The 20,701-nt window shown below is 39.6% G+C and overlaps 2 protein-coding genes across 2 annotated transcripts; one reads left to right on the top strand and one right to left on the bottom strand.

Annotated features, from left to right (window-relative positions):
- Nucleotides 1-7,509: 7,509 nt before the first annotated feature.
- Nucleotides 7,510-12,796, bottom strand: spata18 (spermatogenesis associated 18). The gene is made up of 12 exons (XM_085398192.1): nucleotides 12,460-12,796; nucleotides 11,139-11,244; nucleotides 10,953-11,068; nucleotides 10,752-10,870; nucleotides 10,542-10,637; nucleotides 10,327-10,461; nucleotides 10,009-10,240; nucleotides 9,743-9,901; nucleotides 9,475-9,650; nucleotides 9,146-9,269; nucleotides 8,950-9,024; nucleotides 7,510-8,668 (listed from the first exon to the last, which is right to left on the bottom strand). Exons 1-12 carry the CDS (start codon nucleotides 12,544-12,546, stop codon nucleotides 8,612-8,614), a joined length of 1,482 nt encoding a protein of 493 aa, XP_085254318.1. The 5' UTR covers nucleotides 12,547-12,796; the 3' UTR covers nucleotides 7,510-8,611.
- An 813-nt stretch (nucleotides 12,797-13,609) lies between these two features.
- Nucleotides 13,610-19,418, top strand: sgcb (sarcoglycan, beta (dystrophin-associated glycoprotein)). The gene is made up of 6 exons (XM_085399027.1): nucleotides 13,610-13,651; nucleotides 14,656-14,865; nucleotides 14,956-15,141; nucleotides 15,265-15,456; nucleotides 16,681-16,809; nucleotides 16,893-19,418. Exons 1-6 carry the CDS (start codon nucleotides 13,637-13,639, stop codon nucleotides 17,091-17,093), a joined length of 933 nt encoding a protein of 310 aa, XP_085255153.1. The 5' UTR covers nucleotides 13,610-13,636; the 3' UTR covers nucleotides 17,094-19,418.
- The last annotated feature ends 1,283 nt before the right edge of the window (nucleotides 19,419-20,701 follow it).

Below are 20,701 nucleotides of genomic sequence, written 5' to 3' on the forward strand. Positions count from 1 at the left end.
GCCTTTGCCACAAAAGTGGAAACTTTGGCTGGATTTCCACCTCTCTATTGTCTGTTTAGGGTCAGCTCCAAGTTCTACTGTCTTTCCAAAATGGTGCATATATGGAGATTTTACCTGTAGTCACAAGGGAAACAGTAAACTGAATCTAGATATAGAGGCTTACTGTCTTACTCTCTATCAGTTAAAATGTACAAGGCAGTATTTGAGTATTTGCCATCTCTCAGAACATCTCTCTCTTCTCTCTTCTTCGTCTATCCATAGTCTGGTGTTCCTGTGTCCATGACCACATTTGACCACAGCACACCTGAGTAAACAATTCCCCCCAGACTCACAGGACAACTAAGCTGAAACAGTCCACTGCATAGCTCCATAGCAGGCCATCGCATGCGTTCCAGGAGCCAGGACCTCTCAGACGCATCATAGATCTGACAATACAGCTTTTGTTTAGGAAATTTGTTGTGGAAGCAGAGTAGAAGTTCCCACTGGTTTCAGTTTTTTTCCAGTACACATTCAAAGTCTCTTGGTATTCCTAATACGAGGCATAACAAAGGATTTGTTGTATTTTTTGCGAGAGCAAACTTAAATTTGCCTGTCTCTATAGAAATGGCATGCAAGGTAAAATGGTAAATGGCCTGTATAGCGCTTTTCTAGTCCCTAAGGACCCCAAAGCGCTTTACACAACCTGTCATCCACCCATTCACACACTGGTGATGGCAAGCTACATTATAGCCGCCCTGGGGCGCACTGACAGAGGCGAGGCTGCCGGACACTGGCACCACCGGGCCCTCTGACCACCACCAGTAGGCAACGGGTGAAGTATCTTGCCCAAGGACACAACGACCGAGACTGTCCAAGCTGGGGCTCAAACCAGCAACCTTCTGATTACAAGGCGAACTCCCAACTCTTGAGCCACGATCGCCCCTAAATGTAATGTAATGTAAAGCTACATGTAAAACTCTTCTGTCCTTAAAACCACTGGATAATGTTACACGCTTCATACAAACGAAAGCTAATGCTAAAAACAACAATGTAATCTTTAATCAGCGACCACACAGACCAAATCTCTGGTCACAGCAGCTGAGTATAATCACCACGATTGCATCTAATCAAAACAGCAAAAGCAGCTTTCTCATCAAAAACTCTTGATAATAGTGCAAGTTACATAATACAGCAAATAGCCAGCCAACACTGCATCACACAGTGCTGCAATTATTTGTGAGTGTGTAATTTCTGCTTAGCAGAACTAACACTTGATTTCCGATATTAGATATGGTTTTGAAGAGCTGACAGTATAATTGGTTTGACTGGTGGGAAGAAGGCCAGCAGACAGGGAGAGCTAATTAGATTTCAGGAATAAAAAATTGCCTGAACTGGGGTGTTGCTGCTGGGATTCTGCAAAGAAATTAGTCCAAGTGTAAAGATAATTTTTTTTAATTTTTTTATTTAACCTTTATTTAACCAGGAATGTCCCGTTGAGATCAAAGACCTCTTTTTCAAGGGAGTCCTGGCCAAGAGGCAGCACATTTCAAGACAAATACATACGAACAAACAAAGTTAAAATTACACAAAACAATTACACATTATTGAGGCAGCCTGTAGGCCTTTGAGTTTAGTTTTAAAAACATTTAAAGACAACAATTCAGTTAGTTTCCAGTCTTTCTGTAACATGTTCCACGAAAAAGGCGCAGAGTGGACAAAGGCTTTCTTACCCAGCTCTGTGCGGACAAGGGGAACAGACAACAGCAGCTGATCATTTGAGCGCAAGGAGTAAGAACCACTATTTGTCCTTGTGACCAAAGTACAAATATAAGGAGGCAGCAATCCAAGCATAGCTTTGTAAATAAAAGTGTACCAATGCCCCTGTCTTCTAATGGCCAAAGAAGGCCATTTTACTCTTAAGTACAAATCACAGTGATGGGTCAGGTATTTACAATTGGTAATAAACCTCAAGGAAGCATGATACATCGTGTCCAACATTAGAAGACATGAAGAAGAAGCGTTCATATACAGAATGTCACCATAATCTAACACAGATAAAAAGGTTGCAGTGACAAGACGTTTTTTTACTGCAAAAGAAAAGCACTGTTTATTACGGAAGAAAAAACGAAGTTTAAGTCTCAGTTTCTTTACTAGTCTCTCTATATGTGGTTTAAAGGTGAAGGAGTCATCAATCCAGACACCAAGGTATTTATATTCATGAACTATCTCTATGACATTTCCTTCAAGGGTGGACACCACTGGAATAGGCTCCGGGACCTTCTTTGACTTGGAAAACAACATTAGCTTAGTCTTGTCAGCATTGAGAACTAATTTTAGCTGAATAAGTGAATGCTGGAAAGCAACAAAGGCTTTCTGTAAAGTTTCAATGGCCTGAGCAAGAGATGATCCATAACAGTAAATAACTGTGTCGTCAGCATAATAATGCAAATTTGTGTCTGAGACATTTTGACCCAAGTCATTGATATATAAAAGGAACAGAAGGGGACCCAAAACTGAGCCCTGTGGCACCCCCTTGTGGACAGCAACAAATTTAGAACAAAGACCTTCAAGTTTAATGCACTGGGTTCTATTTTTCAGATAATTTGAGAACCACGCTAATGCATGTTCTGACAATCCAAGGCTGAGCAGTCTGTTTTTTAGGACTGCATGATCAACAGTGTCAAAAGCTTTTGAGAGGTCAATAAAGAGTGACGCACAGTACAATTTCTTATCAAGTGCCACAATAATATCATTTATCACTTTAATAGTGGCAGTGTTAGTACTGTGTTTTTTCCTGAAGCCTGACTGAAATTTGGAGACAATATCATTAGAGTACAAAAACTCTTTCAACTGGTCACAAACTAGAGATTCCAGGATTTTGGATAAAACACACAAATTTGATATTGGCCTATAATTAGTCAACACCGATGGATCACCTCCTTTCAATAAAGGCAAAACGAAAGCTGATTTCCAAACCGATGGAATTTCTTTGGTTTTAATTGAAAAATTAAATAGAATTGAGAGTGGTTCTGCAATAAAATCAGCTGCCAACTTCAAAAAATAAGGTTCCATCAAGTCTGGACCAGGAGGTTTTCTGTGATCCAAAGCCTTTAAAGCTTTATGCACTTCATAAACACTAAAAGGTACAAAGTTAAAACAGTCTCCAGAAAACATAGAGAGTTCTGGGCAAGTATTTGTTAAAAAAGTTTCTGCAGAAGCAAACAAGGAACCCACTGATAGAAAGTGTTCATTAAAACAATTCAAAATTTCAGTTTTATCATTAATTGAGACTGAATCTTTTACAACAGATTTAGGAAAGGTTTGAGTCATTTTATTGGCGGAAAAAGACTTGATTACTTTCCAAAATTTCTGTGGATCATTGAGGTTCTCAGTGGTGACAGACAAAAAGTATTCAGATTTGGCCTTTTTAATAAGAGAAGTACATTTATTTCTAAGCTGTTTGAAAACAGACCAATCAGTGGAAGTATCTGTTTGTCTCGCCTTGTCCCATGCTCTATTAATGTGTCAGTCTGAGCGCTATAATTCCTTTATACTTTTCACTTCTTTACAAAAAACACTGCTTTAACAGGATAACGTTTTGTTTTGTATTTCTACTCAGTGCGCAGTTTATTAGAAACATTTCATTTAAATTGCCACAATCCAGGGGTTTATCTGTTATAATGCTGAGTTTTAGTATTTGAGACTGTTTGGATTTAGTTTTTATTCTTCTCAGTTTGTGCCTTTGCCCTCATGTGCAAAGGCACAAAGTTTTAATTGTCTTTTAATTATTTCCTGTTTTACTTTGTAGGTTGGTTTTCTCGTATATTTTGGCCTAGTTTCACCTTCTGTTGATGATTTCACCTGTGCAGTGTATTTGCACACTGTGCACATGCAATAACGTCTTTGCCCCTTTGTGTCAAGACATCTGTTGTGCTCCCTGATTTTTCTCGTGCTTCCTGTGCTGTTTTTTGGCTGGACTTCAGTTCTGTGTTACTTTGGGCTTTGCTTTTGCCAGTAAAGGCTCCTTATCTCCTCCTCCAACTTTCATAAAACGTCGTAAAATGATTTCAGGCTTTTTGAAATTGCACAATTAATGTGATAACCCATGTTTTTTTTATTCTGTGTTGAATGATGGACTAAATCCACACTTAAATTGAGCTCCACACATTGCAGTGTTTTTACTTCTTGAGCTTTGATGGAGTAGCAGCATCCCCTATTGTTCAAACAGAGTAGTAGGAAATTCATTAAAAGGACTAGATGTTGTAGTCCTTGATAATGCATTGCTTTAAATGGCGAGAATCTTGACAGATGGCTGTTATGAGGAAAGGCAGCCCAGAAACTTTACCAGCAGCACACATCGTTGTGTGCCTCAGCTTTCAGTCTTTTACCCAGGCTAATCTGACATTTTTTTTGGGGGGGGGGGGGAGGAATTAGAGATCTGATCTAGATTATAATATTAAGATTTGGGACACGTCGTCAGTAGTGGACCTTGGATTCATCTGGTGCTTCCGCCATTATTACTAGACACCCTCATCCAAGGAGGCCCTGCCAGGGTTGATCAGGCCCCGGAGTATGTCACTGGTTCATGTTAAGTTGTTATTTCTCTTCTTCTTTCTTCTGTTTAGTTTTCTACTGTTTATTTTCTCCTATCTATTCACTGCAACTGAGAAATAATACTTACCTCTTTAGCATTTATGGAGCCTCATTTCTTCAAAGGGATAGAAAAGGTGATGGAGAGAAGTAAGACAAAAGGGACAAGATAGGAGAGAGCAGAGAGGAGAGCCGGAAGGGGGGGGGGGGGGGCGCCCGATCTAGCTTCCCACACCTCCCCGCCGGATCGGGCTGTAGGAATGTAATGCCATTTGAAAAGTATAAGACGCAGCAGCAAAAAAAAATATTGGCGACGGCCAGTGGGCCCCCTCAGCTACCTCGTAGAAATACCTATGGTATGAATTTTAAACTAATTCGTCACTTTGTTCTCGAGTTATCACATTCACAAACTTGGCTGTCCACACCACATCAGCTGTTTAAAAATGGTTTTGGTGAAAACTGTCCCTTCTGATTTAACTGCATTACCATGCTGGACTGGGTTAAAAACGCCACTGCACTTTACAGGAAATGCCAGAGTCATCTCTATTTTCTGAGGCGGCTAAGGTCCTTCCACATCTATCGGACTATGCTCGGGATTTTCTATGAGTCTGTTGTGGCCAGTGCTATCCTCTATACTGTTGCATGCTGGGGGAGCAGGTTAGGGGTCGCAGATGCCAACCGACTCAAACTGATTGGCAAGGTCTGTAATGTTGTGGGGATGGAGCTGGACTCCCTTAAGGTAGTGTCGGAGAGGCGGATGTTGTCCAAGATAAAGACAATGTTGGATAATACCTCCCACCCACTCCATGCTGGCTGGCCACAGGTGCATGTTCAGTGAGAGACTGAGATTACCAAAAAGCACCACTGAACAACACAGGAAATCATTCCTGCCCGTGGCCATCTCCCTGCGCAACCCCTCCATCTAATGCACTGTAAACACTGCAACAGTTACATCCTTCTTGTACATGCTGTTTTCTACTCAGTAATGTTGCTGTCAATATTCTTGATATTTATTATTGAGTGATTTGTATATATTGTGCTATTTCTTAAATCTGTAACATATTGTATTGTTAAATAGTCTAGTCTTTTTCTGTTACTGTTACTGTAATGGAGCAAATGTAACCCAATTAATTTCTTTAAGGATTAATAAAGTATGCTGATTCTGATTCTATATTGATGAAATTTATAAATGTTTTTTTTAATGTCTGTAGGAAATTAATTGCTACACTGAACTAAGGCTACAGAAAAAAGTCTTTAATCAATATAAAATGATACATTACAAATCAGAAAATAGTTTGGAGTTGCATCAGCCATTTAATACAAAAAACAATCATATAAGGCAGCGGTCCCCAACCTTTTTTGCGCCACGGACCGGTTTATGCCCGACAATATTTTCATGGACCGGCTTTTAAGGTGTCGCGGATAAATACAACAAAATAAAACTAGTACCGGTACCGAAAAAAAGAAGTTTTGTTCATAATACACCTGAAATGACCCAGGAAAACCGAGTTAACGTTAAAAACGATAACAAAATAACGCTGAAAACCGATAAAAACCCTGAAAACTATACATTTCACACCTGAGCCTCAACTCTCGCGGCCCGGTACCAAACGACTCACGGACCGGTACCGGTCCGAGGCCCGGGGGTTGGGGACCGCTGATATAAGGCACCATTAAAGGATACTCGCATTGCAAACCAAATCACTGTAAAATCAATATGTTTTAATTCTTCTTTAATCCGTTTGAAATAAGAAGACACGCACTGTCACACTGAATGCACCCGGATATTTTTCCCCCAAAAAACTACCACTGACCCTTCTGTTTTTTACAATGATGACGTGAACAACTCTTTACATTTTTAGTGGAAAAATCTCATCACCATCTTATTTGAAAGTCTGATCTGGTATTACATACAGTGGGGCAAAAAAGTATTTAGTCAGCCACCGATTGTGCAAGTTCCCCCACTTAAAATGATGACAGAGGTCAGTAATTTGCACCAGAGGTACACTTCAACTGTGAGAGACAGAATGTGAAAAAAAAATCCATGAATTCACATGGTAGGATTTGTAAAGAATTTATTCGTAAATCAGGGTGGAAAATAAGTATTTGGTCACCTCAAACAAGGAAAATCTCTGGCTCTCACAGACCTGTAACGTCTTCTGTAAGAAGCTTTTCTGTCCCCCACTCGTTACCTGTATGAATGGCACATGTTTGAACTCATCATCTGTATAAAAGACACCTGTCCACAGCCTCAAACAGTCAGACTCCAAACTCCGCCATGGCCAAGACCAAAGAGCTTTCGAAGGACACCAGGAAAAGTATTGTAGACCTGCACCAGACTGGGAAGAGTGAATCTACAATAGGCAAGCAGCTTGGTGTGAAAAAATCAACTGTGGGAGCAATCATCAGAAAATGGAAGACATACAAGACCACTGATAATCTCCCTCGATCTGGGGCTCCACGCAAGATCTCATCCCGTGGGGTCAAAATGATCATGAGAACGGTGAGCAAAGATCCCAGAACCACACGGGGGGACCTGGTGAATGACCTGCAGAGAGCTGGGACCAAAGTAACAAAGGTCACCATCAGTAACACACTACAACGGCAGGGAATCAAATCCCGCAGTGCCAGACGTGTTCCGCTGCTGAAGCCAGTGCATGTCCAGGCCCGTCTGAAGTTTGCCAGAGAGCACATGGATGATACAGCAGAGGATTGGGAGAATGTCATGTGGTCAGATGAAACCAAAGTAGAACTTTTTGGTATAAACTCAACTCGTCGTGTTTGGAAGAAGAAGAATACTGAGTTGCATCCCAAGAACACCATACCTACTGTGAAGCATGGGGGTGGAAACATCATGCTATGGGGCTGTTTTTCTGCCAAGGGGACAGGACGACTGATCCGTGTTAAGGACAGAATGAATGGGGCCATGTATGGTGAGATTTTGAGCCAAAACCTCCTTCCATCAGTGAGAACTTTGAAGATGAAACGAGGCTGGGTCTTCCAACATGACAATGATCCAAAACACACCGCCCGGGCAACAAAGGAGTGGCTCCGTAAGAAGCATTTGAAAGTCCTGGAGTGGCCTAGCCAGTCTCCAGACCTCAACCCCATAGAAAATCTGTGGCGGGAGTTGAAAGTCCGTGTTGCTCGGCGACAGCCCCAAAACATCACTGCTCTCGAGAAGATCTGCATGGAGGAATGGGCCAAAATACCAGCTACTGTGTGTGCAAACCTGGTAAAGACCTATAGTAAACGTTTGACCTCTGTTATTGCCAACAAAGGTTATGTTACAAAGTATTGAGTTGTATTTTTGTTATTGACCAAATACTTATTTTCCACCCTGATTTACAAATAAATTCTTTACAAATCCTACCATGTGAATTCATGGATTTTTTTTTTTTCACATTCTGTCTCTCACAGTTGAAGTGTACCTCTGGTGCAAATTACTGACCTCTGTCATCATTTTAGGTGGGGAACTTGCACAATCGGTGGCTGACTAAATACTTTTTTGCCCCACTGTATCTACATAGAACAACAGCACCAAAACTAACGAAAAATATTAAAAGGATAAAAAAATAAAATAAGAATAACAACACAGCATCCAACAAACACTAAAAACACTGACCAAAAATCTGTAACTCAAGTACTGGAGGATGTTAAATTAGCACCAATCACTAGCACAGTAATACAATCTGCCACTGAAATGTTGACTGATAGTGTTGAGTATGGGTCCTAATTTTAGCACCAATAAAGTGCTAGTGTGCAGGTCTTTTTTGTTCCTGAAATATGCCTTTCCTTTAAGTTCCCAAGCATCACTACAATACTGTTAGTCAAAAATTAATAGAGTAAATATAGTAGAACAACTGTTCAGTTATCTACTGGGCTAATTTTGCTTAATCTATATCATCTTATGTCCTGTAAAGCGTCCTTCCAACAATGCACACAGCCTTTGGTTGGTAAGGTTATGAACGGTTTCATTGCTTTATTTGGTAGAAGCATAAGTGTGACCATGCATTTGACTTTCAGCACATGTGGCCAAATGTCACAGGTGGCTAGCTCTGAGACGTCCAGGAGACAGGCTTCTTCTGCTGTTAAATGCCTAAAAAAGACAATGATGATGATTATACTTCCAGTTTTTGAGTAAGTTAAAGCTTAAACAAACCAAATTACATTTTAAAAAGTGATTCTGAAATACATACCCTTAGAGCCATGGGTATGCATGCACGTTGTTAGGTACAAAAAGTGAAAGGAATCATAATTTCATGAGTAGCTGAGTGATGTTATACCCAGGAAAAGAAAATTATCCCCTGTGTGACCAAAACTCCCAAGTTGTGCTTTTCTTTCTGTGTGGTTGGACTATTTAATATTATAGTGACTTACAAGGCTGCGAGTTGGGCTGAGAGAGCGAGAGCGCACAGGGCTGGTACTACTGCTTCTGCTGCGGCTTCGGCTCCACTGCAAAAACAGAAAAACCACCAGTATGCACACGAGCTTTGTATGCATCTTCGTGTCCTCACGTACCCTGTTAAATAACATCCAGTAATTGTGATATATTTAAACATTAAAAAACCAATACCAGAGCACCACTTCTAGTCACAGCCTCGCCCTTCACTATTACAGTGTTTCCTTCCATTAAGGCTGGCCACACATGGTACATCACCAGAGGAGCAGTGAACTCAGAGTCGTAGCTGCGCCGATACCTTAAGGGAAAGAGACAGGGGAGAGTTGGAAGTGTGCATCTAAGTGTTGTGGGTGACATCTACTGGTAGAGGCTTTCAGTGACAGGCTGAAGTTCAAGGAGTGATATTCTGTAGTGACTGTTTGCATCATGGAAAACATGTTACTTAAAACTTTCCCTTTAAAAAATGAACAAATGACTGCTGGGTGTACAAAAACAGGACTGACTTGATGTCATTGTATAGTTCTCCATCAGTGGCAAAGCCCAAGTCCAGTGGAGGGTCCAGTGTCTGCATGGCGAAGGCCACTCTGCATGCCTCTCTGATCAACGAACTGATGAGGACAAAGTCCACCTCTGGCGGGAAGGAGATCCGAGGGTTCACATTCATAGCATTGATGACATCCTGCAGAGATGAAAGACGATCATGGTTTCCCTCAGAACTACAGCATTTTGTTCATGAGTGTTGCACAGCACACATGAGACGCATCATCCTACATTGACGCTGGTCTGAACATCATAAAGGTCCAGGTTTCTGACGATGTAGTCCACAGCTGCATCTTCTAAACTTTCCGGCCCAAAGTGAGATGTGGACAGTGTCTTTCTGACTCGTAGCCTGAACTGACGGTAAGCCAGTTTTGCTGTCTTGAAGGATTCCTATAACAGGAAAGCAGGCAATACATACATTTCCATGAATCGCAGCAGACAGCAGATCAAATGATCAGCTCTGTGTACACACAGCTCTAAAATAGCTGCAGCCATACCACAACTGCAATAAAGATTATTCTCTGGACCATCTCCAAGTCAGAAATGTAGCGGCGAAGCAGGGCCTGGGCATCCAGACGCTCCACAGCATACAGGTCATTGAAGCGCGACACAAGGCGGGCGTGGCGGGAGGAGTTAGTGAGCTGGGCTCGGGTGGGTGACTCACTCCTTCCGGGGCTGGAAGAGCGGCTGTGCCTGGACAAAGGGCTCGGAGAACGACTCCTCACCAACCTGAGAGACAGAAAAAATCTAACATATTAATTATTTAAGACGCTGAACGGTGTCAGTGTGTGAGCGTGTAATGTTTGTGTGTGTACCTCGCTTGCAGCATGGCTTTCTCTGTGCTCAGGTAAGACACTTCGTCTCTCAACAGGCGAATCTGCCGCTCATAGTCATCGAGAGCTTCCAGCTTTCTCTTATAAATGTCCACCTGCTCATGTGCGGATCTCAAACTGAAGCACAGACACACTTCACATTAACAGAAAAACTCATACGTGCATATTAAAACAAGTAAATCATCTACATCACCTACTCAGCTTTCAGTTGTAATATTTCATCTTCAGTGGCCAGAAAGGTGGTTGTAGACTTGCTCTTTGTCTCATCCAGTTCCTTCTGAGCATCAAGCAGCCTGTTTAAACAGATCGGTACCTGTATTTACTGACCAAAGTGTAGTTAAATATGAGCCATTGAAGCTGAGGTAAGAAGGTCTGACAGTTTTTTTTAATCTATAATTTAGACTCACTCTGCTCTGACTGACTCCAGCTGTAGCCGAGCGGAGCACAGCTGAGTCTCCAGCTTCTGCAAGTCATTCTCATGGGAGGCAGAGAGCTCCCTGATCTTTCTGTCCTTCTCTGCTGAATCCTAACATTTAAAAATGATGATATATATGTCATATATATGAACACTCTGACAGATTTTCTGGTTTACTGATAGATGGAGTCACCTGGATGAGCTGTAGACTGGTGTCATCACTGACTGAGGGCCTCGCCATTGAGAAACAGGATCCGAGCCATGGTAGTAGTCGTGTTTTCAGAGTGTCCACTCCGGCATAGTGTCCACCTGATTAGTGACAAAATGTTAGAACCTGTGCTCAATAAAATAAACATAAATAAACTGATGAAGCTTGTACCTTCTGCAGCTGTAAGGTTGAGGATGGCAAACAGTTGGCCCTGGATTTTGGCGGTGATTTCAATCAGCTCACAACATCTGTTCAGATTCTGGTCACAAGAAATCACCTTGGAGGGTTAAAAAAAAGGAAACAAATTTATTTTTCCATTATCTTAACCACTTATCCATCATAGTCACATGGAGCCTTCCCCAGCTGTCACAGTGCCAGAGGTAGAGTACACGCTGTCTAGTACAAAGAAACAGACAACGATTCACTTAAAGCTTATTTAGAATCACAGATTAAACTAACATATATGTTTTAGAACTGTAGGTGGGAAAATTGCATTTGATAAAAACTGCTTAAAAAGTTTGCAGACTCTGACACAAAACTAGGGTTTTAAAACAATTGAAAAATAGCATTTCCCTGTGAATGTTATGAATGTTATTGTCCACGTTTATATAGTCGAAGGTATTGCCCTGTTCCACCACAATTTCATTTCTTAAGCTTCACTTTTCCTGACAGAAGGTTACAGGAAAGATTTATTCACAATTTAGCCAAGCAAAAAGTAGCTCAGCAAAAAAAACTCCATTGTTTTATGCCGTGTACCTATTTATTATATTAAATTTATTTAAACAATATTTAGTTTAGGAGGTTTGTTAGGTCTGTTAGGGTACGTCTCCTAGATTTTCTTTAAAAAAATCAATATATATAATCAATTAATCGATATAGTACTGTATTGTTATATTATATATATTATGATGGTTATTTCTTTATTACTTACTTATTACTCATTTTTACTTATTAGTTTCTTATTAGCTTTATTTCGTATTAGCTGTAAACACTCGAAGGCATTTGATGCCTACGTTTGAAGTTATTGCCTCTACAGGAAGAAAGAGGAAGTGAACCATCTCAACCTGAGGCAAATATCTTTGGAGCTGTCTAAAAGTACCCATGGCAACCGGCGTCCATACCAACCAAACTCCACTGGGAAATCAAATCTAAACAAATGCATTCCTTTGCTGTATTTTTTAAAATGATTTAAAGCGTTTCCAAACTGCCTGTAACAGTTTCATTTATGATTATAATAATAAAGTGGAACAAAACAAATGAAAATCACAGGTTTAACGAATAAAAATCAGTAATGGACGAGAGCAGACAAACCTATTTGTCATGTTCTGAAGACGAGGATGCTCATAATATATCTGAAACCCTTTGGCTAAAAGGTTCAACTGTATGCAAATATACCAATTCAGTGGATAGTGATCATGGAAATAGGACTGGCTAACACGGATGAAGTTGTGTGGTCAGATTTAGGTCAATCATGACTTATTGATGAACTTACATGGTAGTCCTTGTGCCAACTCTCAAGCTTGTCCTGTAAGACGCTGAATGAAGATGTGTTGGTCAATCTCCTTAAAGTGTCAGCCATGTCGATCCACAATCCTCGGGAGGTTTTAAAAATCCCCAGGAGGAGGCCTGCAGCAGTAGCAGCAGGCGGAGGGGGGTACGTCTTAACGAGGAGTGTAGTAAAAATTCCTGGACCGGCAGCTTTCTGCACCTGCGACACGAATGCCAAGCGCCGCCTTCAGTTGTGGCAACCGAGTGAGGAGACGACGGGAGCAACGAACGCAGGGTTTAAATAAATTACTCCCGTCTCAGTCAGGCCTCTGCAGACTGTGGTCTCCCCCCAGATGTAAATACGATCGTAATGACATCCTGTTAAACGAAACCAATACCGAGGGAGTTAACTAACCCCCCTTGGGGTCAGGTGCTGCTCGAGTGGCGGTGTTGGGTCAAATCCGATTATACGATAATATGACATACTAAATTAAATGTGCAGTTCATTGTTGTATCTAAAATAATAACTGGAATAGTTATGTGTGTTGTACTTATGTATTGTAATCCAGATCAAATTTAGCAATCATTTCAATTAATGCCTTTAAATACGTTATCCTAAATATGACTTTTTGAGTGTATGATCACAATTGTATCACAATTTTTTGTGATAAAAAATGATCACTATGCTATGTACAGCTATGAAATATATATAATTAATAGTAATGTTATTACTATCTATCTATCTATCTATCTATCTATCTATCTATCTATCTATCATCATCATCATCATCATCATCATCATCATCATCATTATTATTATCATTATTATTATTATTATCATTATTATTATTATTATTATTTAAGAATCGTGTCCGCTGCTGACAGTTCACCTGTGGAAAATATGAATGGACCGTTTCTTCTATTTTAGGATTTTTCTGTCATTGGCTGGCTGAGTTTGGAATATGCCATTTTTCAATGTCATCAAAAAAATTTTGATAGATTTTTTTTTATTTATCTGTTTTTTATATTTATTGTGTATGTATTTGTTTTCTATAGTCAAGTCATATTCAACTACCATTCAGTCCACAACTAAAAACATAATCATTATGGAGTACTGTCCCCTTTATCTGTGAAAAGTGGTTTGCTCCGAACTCTCAGCAAGCAGAAGAGGGAGGGTCAACATGGCGTCTGAACAGGTCCGTTATGTTCCGTATTTGTTGTTATTCTTGCGTTTTTCTCCGCCTTTTTTGCATTTAGTTAACGGAACACTTATATATATGTTTCTAAATAATACACAATATAAACTGGATTAATTTTTTTTTTTTAAAAAGCATACTGGGCTTTTGTCTGGGCTCTATCGGAATATCAGTGTAACAGAAAACATTAGTGGCCTCTGCTATGGGTAGCGAAAGCGTCATATGGAAATAAATAAAAATCTTATTCTTTTACTAGACCTGCTGTTTGACAGCGAATTTATTACAACACTATGAAGAGAATAAAACTATAGCTGTGTAATATTGATACAGCGGAGAGCAGGTTATTTCCATTTTGCTGCCAAAATGAGTACAGTTTATTTTTAGTTATGGCCAGCGACAGGCTGTCGCGGGTATTTAACAGATGCAGAGAGGACATTGAAAACAGGGAGGAACTAAAAACTTTAATTTAAACCTAAAAAGAAAGTAGAGGCGATTCAAAAAGAAAAGAAAGTCGAGAAAATACAACAGTTGGTGCGTAAACGTGAGATTCTGGGTAAACCAATCTCAATAATCAATATGTGCTCTAAAGCTATAAAATTAGGCTTATGAGTGGATACTCTCAAATACACCCTAACAACTGTGTAATTACATTGTAAAAAGAGGAAAGGTTGGTTTTACTTTCCATTAAAACAACATGAAGGTGTTAATTAATTTAAAAATGCATGCATGTAGCTTTCATTTCTTTCTCCGTTAAAATACTCATAGGTCTTCTTATTTATAAGTTCTTACAGTATAATTAGTTTCTCTAATTGTTACTACCATTTCTTGCTATAACTACATTTTAAGTGTCTACGTTTAGAAACAGTAGGTACTTCAAGTAATTCAGTAGAGTTACGTGGTAAATGTGGGACAGTTACACCATAGATTACAGGTTTTATTATCTGTTATTACTTGTTATTAAGACTGTAAGCATTAGACCTCAGAGTTTGTTTTCTGGCTTCTAGGAAAGCTCCAATGGGCCAGTGAAGAAGTCCATGCGAGAAAAAGCCATAGAACGCCGTACTATCAACAAGGAGCACAACAGTAATTTCAAAGCAGGCTATGTACCCATAGAGGAAGAACGTCTTCATAAGACAGGGCTAAGAGGACGCAAAGGAAACATGGCTGTGTGCATCATCATCATCCTCTTCCTCCTCGCCTTAATTAATTTAATTGTGAGTACCTAAAACATCAGTGTATTTGTCTGTGTGTTGCTTTTTTTTAGTGTGTGATCTGTATATTTTGTGCATGCTGTCGCCTCACAGATCACATTGGTTATATGGACAGTGATCCGCATCGGTCCGAATGGCTGCGACAGTATGGAGTTCCATGAGAGTGGCCTGCTGCGCTTCAAACAGAAAGCAGACATGGGTATTGTCCACCCGCTGCACAAGAGCACAGTAGGAGGCCGTAAAGACCAGGATCTGGTCATTGTTGGTAACAACAACCCGGTGAGCAATACAGAGTGTGTTACAGAGTTTAGTAAAAGCTGAGTATCGATAAAAAGACAAGAAAAGCCCATAATGCGCACACATTAAAAACTCTCCTCTTTTATTTAACATGTGTTGCTACAGGTAGTCTTCCAGCAAGGCACTACAAAGCTGAGCGTAGAAAAGGACAAGACCTCAATCGTCAGTGATGTCGGCATATCCTTCACAGACCCTCGGACCCAGACCACATTCTTCAGCACTGACTTTGAAAACCACGAGTTTCATTTGCCCAAAGGAGTCAAAGTCCTCAGCGTTAAAAAAGCTTCCACAGAAAGGGTGTGTACGGTTTCCAGTAACTCACTGATGGGTGCAATAACAAAGTATTTCATTAGTCCTGTCAGTGTTTTATAACCTGTACCAAACATTAGCTAATAATCCATAAAGGTAAAGCAAAACAGCATATTTACAGAACATGGAAAAGTCCCCATGAAGATGCTGAACTTCATCAGTGTAAACAGAAGAAAGGCTCAGTTATGAATTCATCTTTTAACCTTGTGAAAGTTGTTTTCACAAATCTACTTCAGATCTAAACATTCATAGATGCCACATCATGTGAAAGTTTAAACAAAACTGGACTATTCTAAAGAAATATATTTAAATCTGAAAATCTAGAAAGTCTATGGAGGGATATAAAGTTTACAGTTCACCATGACTCCAGTTTATCAGAGGCTGAGAGAACCTGACAGAAAAAACAGGTGTGCAAAGCTGCTAAACAAAGTTTCAAGAAAATTCGTAACAGAGCTGAATTCCAAGCAGTGGTGCCTTTCAAAAGATTCAGAATAAATAATCACAAACAAATATGTTTGCGACATATTTGTGACGCAGGTTCCAAAAACACAGCTAAAGCTAGAAAAATTTATTTTTTTACTTTTTTCCTAAACTTTCTAAACTTCTAGAATAACATGCAAAAAAGATTTAATTTATATTTCTTTATTTTCTATGAATTTTTAACTTGAAGATGTCAAAAGATGCATATTTGTTAAATTTAGTAACAATAAACTTTTGTGTACACTTTTGTAAATGATTAAACTTTTGATAAAAATGCCACTAGATCTACAAGAAACTGTCAGTTGACCAGAATGAACACAATTGTATTGCCACAAGCCAAAAATGGAAAAGTTGCCAGCATCACAGAGGAAGCAAATTTCACTGGCTAACTGCCCAGGTCACACCTCAGGCACATGTGGCTGCGCTGAGCGGGGGGTTCCCTCCTCATCCAGGCTAGCTGGAAAAGGCCCAGCACAGAGTGTGCACATAGTGTGCTATTTATTTTCACATTATACTGCCTAATAAACTGCTTAGTGGAAATACAGTAGCCTTAAGAGATATTTGCAGCCATGCTGCATCACATTTAATAAGTGGAGGAAAAAATATTCGTTAAAAATGTCTTTCACAGTATCGTTTTTATTTGATTTTATTTTTTAACTTTTTTGTTAACAGTCTTGTGTTGCTGTTCATAACATTATATTCTAAACTTCATATTCTCTCTGTGACTTTTAGATCACCAGTAATGCAGCATCTGACCTGAACATTAAAGGAGACTCTGCCATCATTCGTGGTAACGAAGGGGTCAGCATCATGGGTCGGACAATCGAGTTCAAAATGGGTGGAAACATTGAGCTCAGGGCTGTGAGTATGGAATTTTTCCTACAATAAAGCCGATCGAGTAAAGGGCCAGAAGATCGATGAGTAATGATGATTTGTCTTCGCAGGAGAACAGCATCGTGCTCAATGGATCGGTCATGTTCAATGCCACGCGTTTTCCTAACTCTGCAGGAGATCTGTATTTCAATGAAGGTCAGGAGAGGTACAAGCTCTGCATGTGTGAAGATGGAACTCTGTTCCGTGTGCGGGTGAAATTTACCAACATGGGCTGCCAGACTTTAGATAACCCATGTAAGAAGGCTCACTAGGACTGGAATCTGCTATTGCATCTCAATCAGTCCACACTGAATTCAGATAAACCACTTTCAAATTTATTTTTGATAGTGTGGAGCTCTAATATATAGGACATTCATAATGGCTTGGGCATAATATCTCTGTGGGTCATGTGTCAAATTCTGTGTTTCTTATTATTTTTGCCACTTGGCCAAAGATAAAAACTGTAGTATTTTGTTTTTCTGCAGATTTGCCAACTTGAGATGATATCAGTCTATGTTACTTCTATATAGTAGGACATGAAACACTACACGTACAAAGGCTAATGTACACTATGGAGCCCTACTCTCAAAAACTAGATTTAACTCTCTCTGGGAAGCTGGATTTAAGAAATAAATGTTTCAAGTTTACATTTTTTGAAAATGTTTAACGCCATCTGGTGCCAGTATAGAACATGACATCACCAGGGCATTTCATTAGTTTATGTTAGCTAACTAATCACAGAACCAGTAACTCAGGTGATAATAAGGACACTAAAACCAAAAAAAGCAGGGATCAAAGGGGATCACTTTTTTATTGCCCCTGGCTGCAATGATGCATTTTATGTTAAAAAAACCAAGGAAATGCTGATCAATTTCACTTTTTGTCTCTAAAGCAGTAATTGGTTCTTCGTTAATTGGCTAGCTGCATTGAAACAGGAAAATCCACCTGTTATCTGTAATGTTTGGGTTCGTAAAGCACTTTCTAAATGAGCACTGAGTGGAGTAGAGCTTGTTTGAGTCAAGTAACAGGTTGTTTTACCAGACCAACAAGCTGGTGTTAGAAACTCAGGTTTTTTTCCTCGTCTGGCCAGATGTACCTAGCAGCGCAATCAGTTAAAGGCCACAACCTGCGATCAAATTTATGCAATAAAATTTATGTATGTTTTTATGTATGTTGTGTTGTAAACTGTTTGGATGTGCATAGGAAAAGAGACTATTTTATTGCATAAATAGTGCTGATTGCATCTTGCAAACATCTGTTTTGCCAGCTGATTGTGCTTCTAGGTACACTCACCTACTGAAGAAACGGTGTGGTATCGGACAGCAGCGTGTCGGTCTGGTGAACCACCTGTCACCTGACTCAAACAGGGTCTCCTCCACACAGTCCTCATTCATAAAGTGCTTTATAAACCTTTGTAAACGAGTGTTGGTCACCTACTGTGCCTAACAGGAGGATTTTACTGTTTCAATGCAGCTAGCCAAACAACAAGGGAACCACTTACTGCTTAAGAGACAGAAAGTGAAACTGAATATAGCTTTGTTTTTGTTTTTTTTGATAAAATTTATTGTTGCAGCCAGGGACAGCACAAAAGTGATACCCTTGGACTGCTTTTTAATTTTAGTGTCCTTATTCTCACCTGAGTTACTGGTTACTAGTTAGCTAACATAAGCTAATGTAAGTCTATAAGCTGCAACCAATAGGGGTGCAACGATACACAAAATTCACGGTTCGGTTCGGTTCGATACTTTGGTATCACGGTTCGATATTTTTGCGATACAAAAAAAATGTTCATGCCTTTTTAATTTGTCATTTATTAAAATTATAAATATATATTTTAACTCAAAAGTACAGTTTTTAAATTTAATGTTGCTGAAACAACAAAGTAAAAAAAATACATCTATCTGATTGAGGAATCACTCATCTTTGGAAAAGAGAGTTTATTACAGGGAAATGGCTCTTTCCAAAATAAAAGCTATACTATACGCTTCTTCTGGGCTATACTCTCAGCAGCATATTAAACATATCAGGTCCCCATAAGGAGAATCATGTGCTAACGGCTGTCTAAATGACTCGAGTAAAGTTTGTAGCATGCGTGCTTGTTGTTTTTGTCTGCTTCCACTTGTCTTTGCACTAGGATGATGTCGGCGTAAATGTGCAGTCATATTCGTTGTGTTCCCACTAGTGCTGTCAGCGTTAATCTCGTTGAACTGACGTTAACGCCACAACACGGCAAATCTCCGTTAACGAGCTACCGCGGATCGCCCCGTGCGTGGGGCTGGACGGCCAACACGTTAACGAGCAAACTGCGCTAACGCACTAGTTCCCACCAATGTAATTGAGCATTGCATGGCACATCCGACATACTGTTTTACTTTTGTCCATGACGCACTTACCTTCAGGGTCATATGTCACATGAGAACCAAAATAGTTCCAAACGCCAGATCTGAATGAGGGTGGGGGAGGTTCAATTTGCCATGTTGCAACGAGAGCTTAACTTCAGTCTCTCTAGCTTGCCCTGCGCTCAGTGAATCTGCGTTCGACTACTCCACCTAGGCTGCACTGTCGAGCGCAGATCCACTGAGCGCTCAACACAGACAGCATCGTCAGAAGGAAAGTTGATAAAATAAATTAAAAATTTTGTATTGTTCGATACATATGCGTACCGAATGGTTCAATATCGATACGAGTATTGTTGCACCCCTAGCAACCAACCAACCCGGTGATGTCGTGTTCTGTACTGGCACAAGATGGCGCTAAACAAGATCAAAAAATGTAAACTTTAAATAGTTCTTCCTTCAATCCTCTGCAAAGACAGAGTTAAATCTATGTCAGTTTTTGAGATAGTGTAAATTAGCCTTTATACATGTAGTGTCTCATGTATGCTTTATTGGTATTATTATTGTTTTCACTCCCCTTTAGCAGTAATGAGCAGATACAATATTTATTTTTTTGGCTTGCCATCCAGTATTAATAATATAAAAACCCTATATGGGGTTTGTCTAAGATCCCATTTGCCGTTTCATTATTCCGGGCAGCTGTGTGATATTTTCTGTCATATTAGCTGACATGTGGAAGACACTACATGACTGTAATGATGTATGTAAAATTTGCAGGTAATGCAATGCACAGAGTTAATGATAAATTGTTATACATGATACATTTTAAGCCATCCAGTGATGCAGAGTAGGTTTCTTTCTGCATATCTCGGGCTGTTTATCATGCACGTGCCAATGGATATACAAGGGACTATATATCATTAGATATATGTGTAATATTTTAATTTTGTTGCAAAAGCTTTTTTAACAACAGAAGAATACAATATTGAAAAAACAGTGTGCACTACATTCTGCTACAGATTAATGCAAATGTTGAGAATTTTAGTTCATCAGCTACTGTGGGTGCAACCTATATGGGGTTGTTTGAATTTTGTGCAATATAATATATAATATTTGACTTTGCTTTGGATTGTCTTGTCTGTTGTCAACTGATGTTAACGATTACTGATGTTAACGTCAATAGTTGTTCTCAGAGCACAGACTTCATGCCTGTCATGAAAGAACAGCTTATTTGATCGAAGAAAAACCGAAGAAATAAATATATTGCGACCAGCCTTATTTGGAAATTTGTCCAACGTTTCATTGGCATGTTTGTTTCAATAAAGAAATGTGTTGCTATGTGAAAAGTGTTATCATTGTTTCAGTAAATGCGCCCACGGTCATTTAAAACCATAAAAGCGTACTGCGCCTCATTATAGCGCTTTATTGTCTAATAGAATGCAAAGTATGAAGGTTTGGTCTTCGCCATAAACTTACACCATCACAGTAAGACTGTGACAGTAAGACATTAACCAGATGTGTAAATGATTGTATGAATCGCAGAG

Source organism: Rhamphochromis longiceps, linkage group LG23, assembly GCF_057381845.1.
Source record: "Rhamphochromis longiceps isolate RC_006_pf linkage group LG23, R_longiceps_female_GT1.1, whole genome shotgun sequence".
Classification (NCBI taxonomy): Eukaryota; Metazoa; Chordata; class Actinopteri; order Cichliformes; family Cichlidae; genus Rhamphochromis; species Rhamphochromis longiceps.

What these genes read in the sequence shown, in the direction of transcription:
- spata18 (XM_085398192.1), bottom strand. Translation starts at nt 12,546, where the DNA reads ATGGCTGACACTTTAAGGAGATTGACCAACACATCTTCATTCAGCGTC. An exon ending in CCAGTCTACAGCTCATCCAG is followed by an intron (nt 10,871 to 10,952) that starts GTGACTCCATCT and finishes TTTAAATGTTAG; the next exon opens with GATTCAGCAGAGAAGGACAG. An exon ending in GAACTATACAATGACATCAA is followed by an intron (nt 9,270 to 9,474) that starts GTCAGTCCTGTT and finishes CTTTCCCTTAAG; the next exon opens with GTATCGGCGCAGCTACGACT.
- sgcb (XM_085399027.1), top strand. An exon ending in TTGTTGGTAACAACAACCCG is followed by an intron (nt 15,142 to 15,264) that starts GTGAGCAATACA and finishes GTGTTGCTACAG; the next exon opens with GTAGTCTTCCAGCAAGGCAC. An exon ending in GAAACATTGAGCTCAGGGCT is followed by an intron (nt 16,810 to 16,892) that starts GTGAGTATGGAA and finishes TTGTCTTCGCAG; the next exon opens with GAGAACAGCATCGTGCTCAA.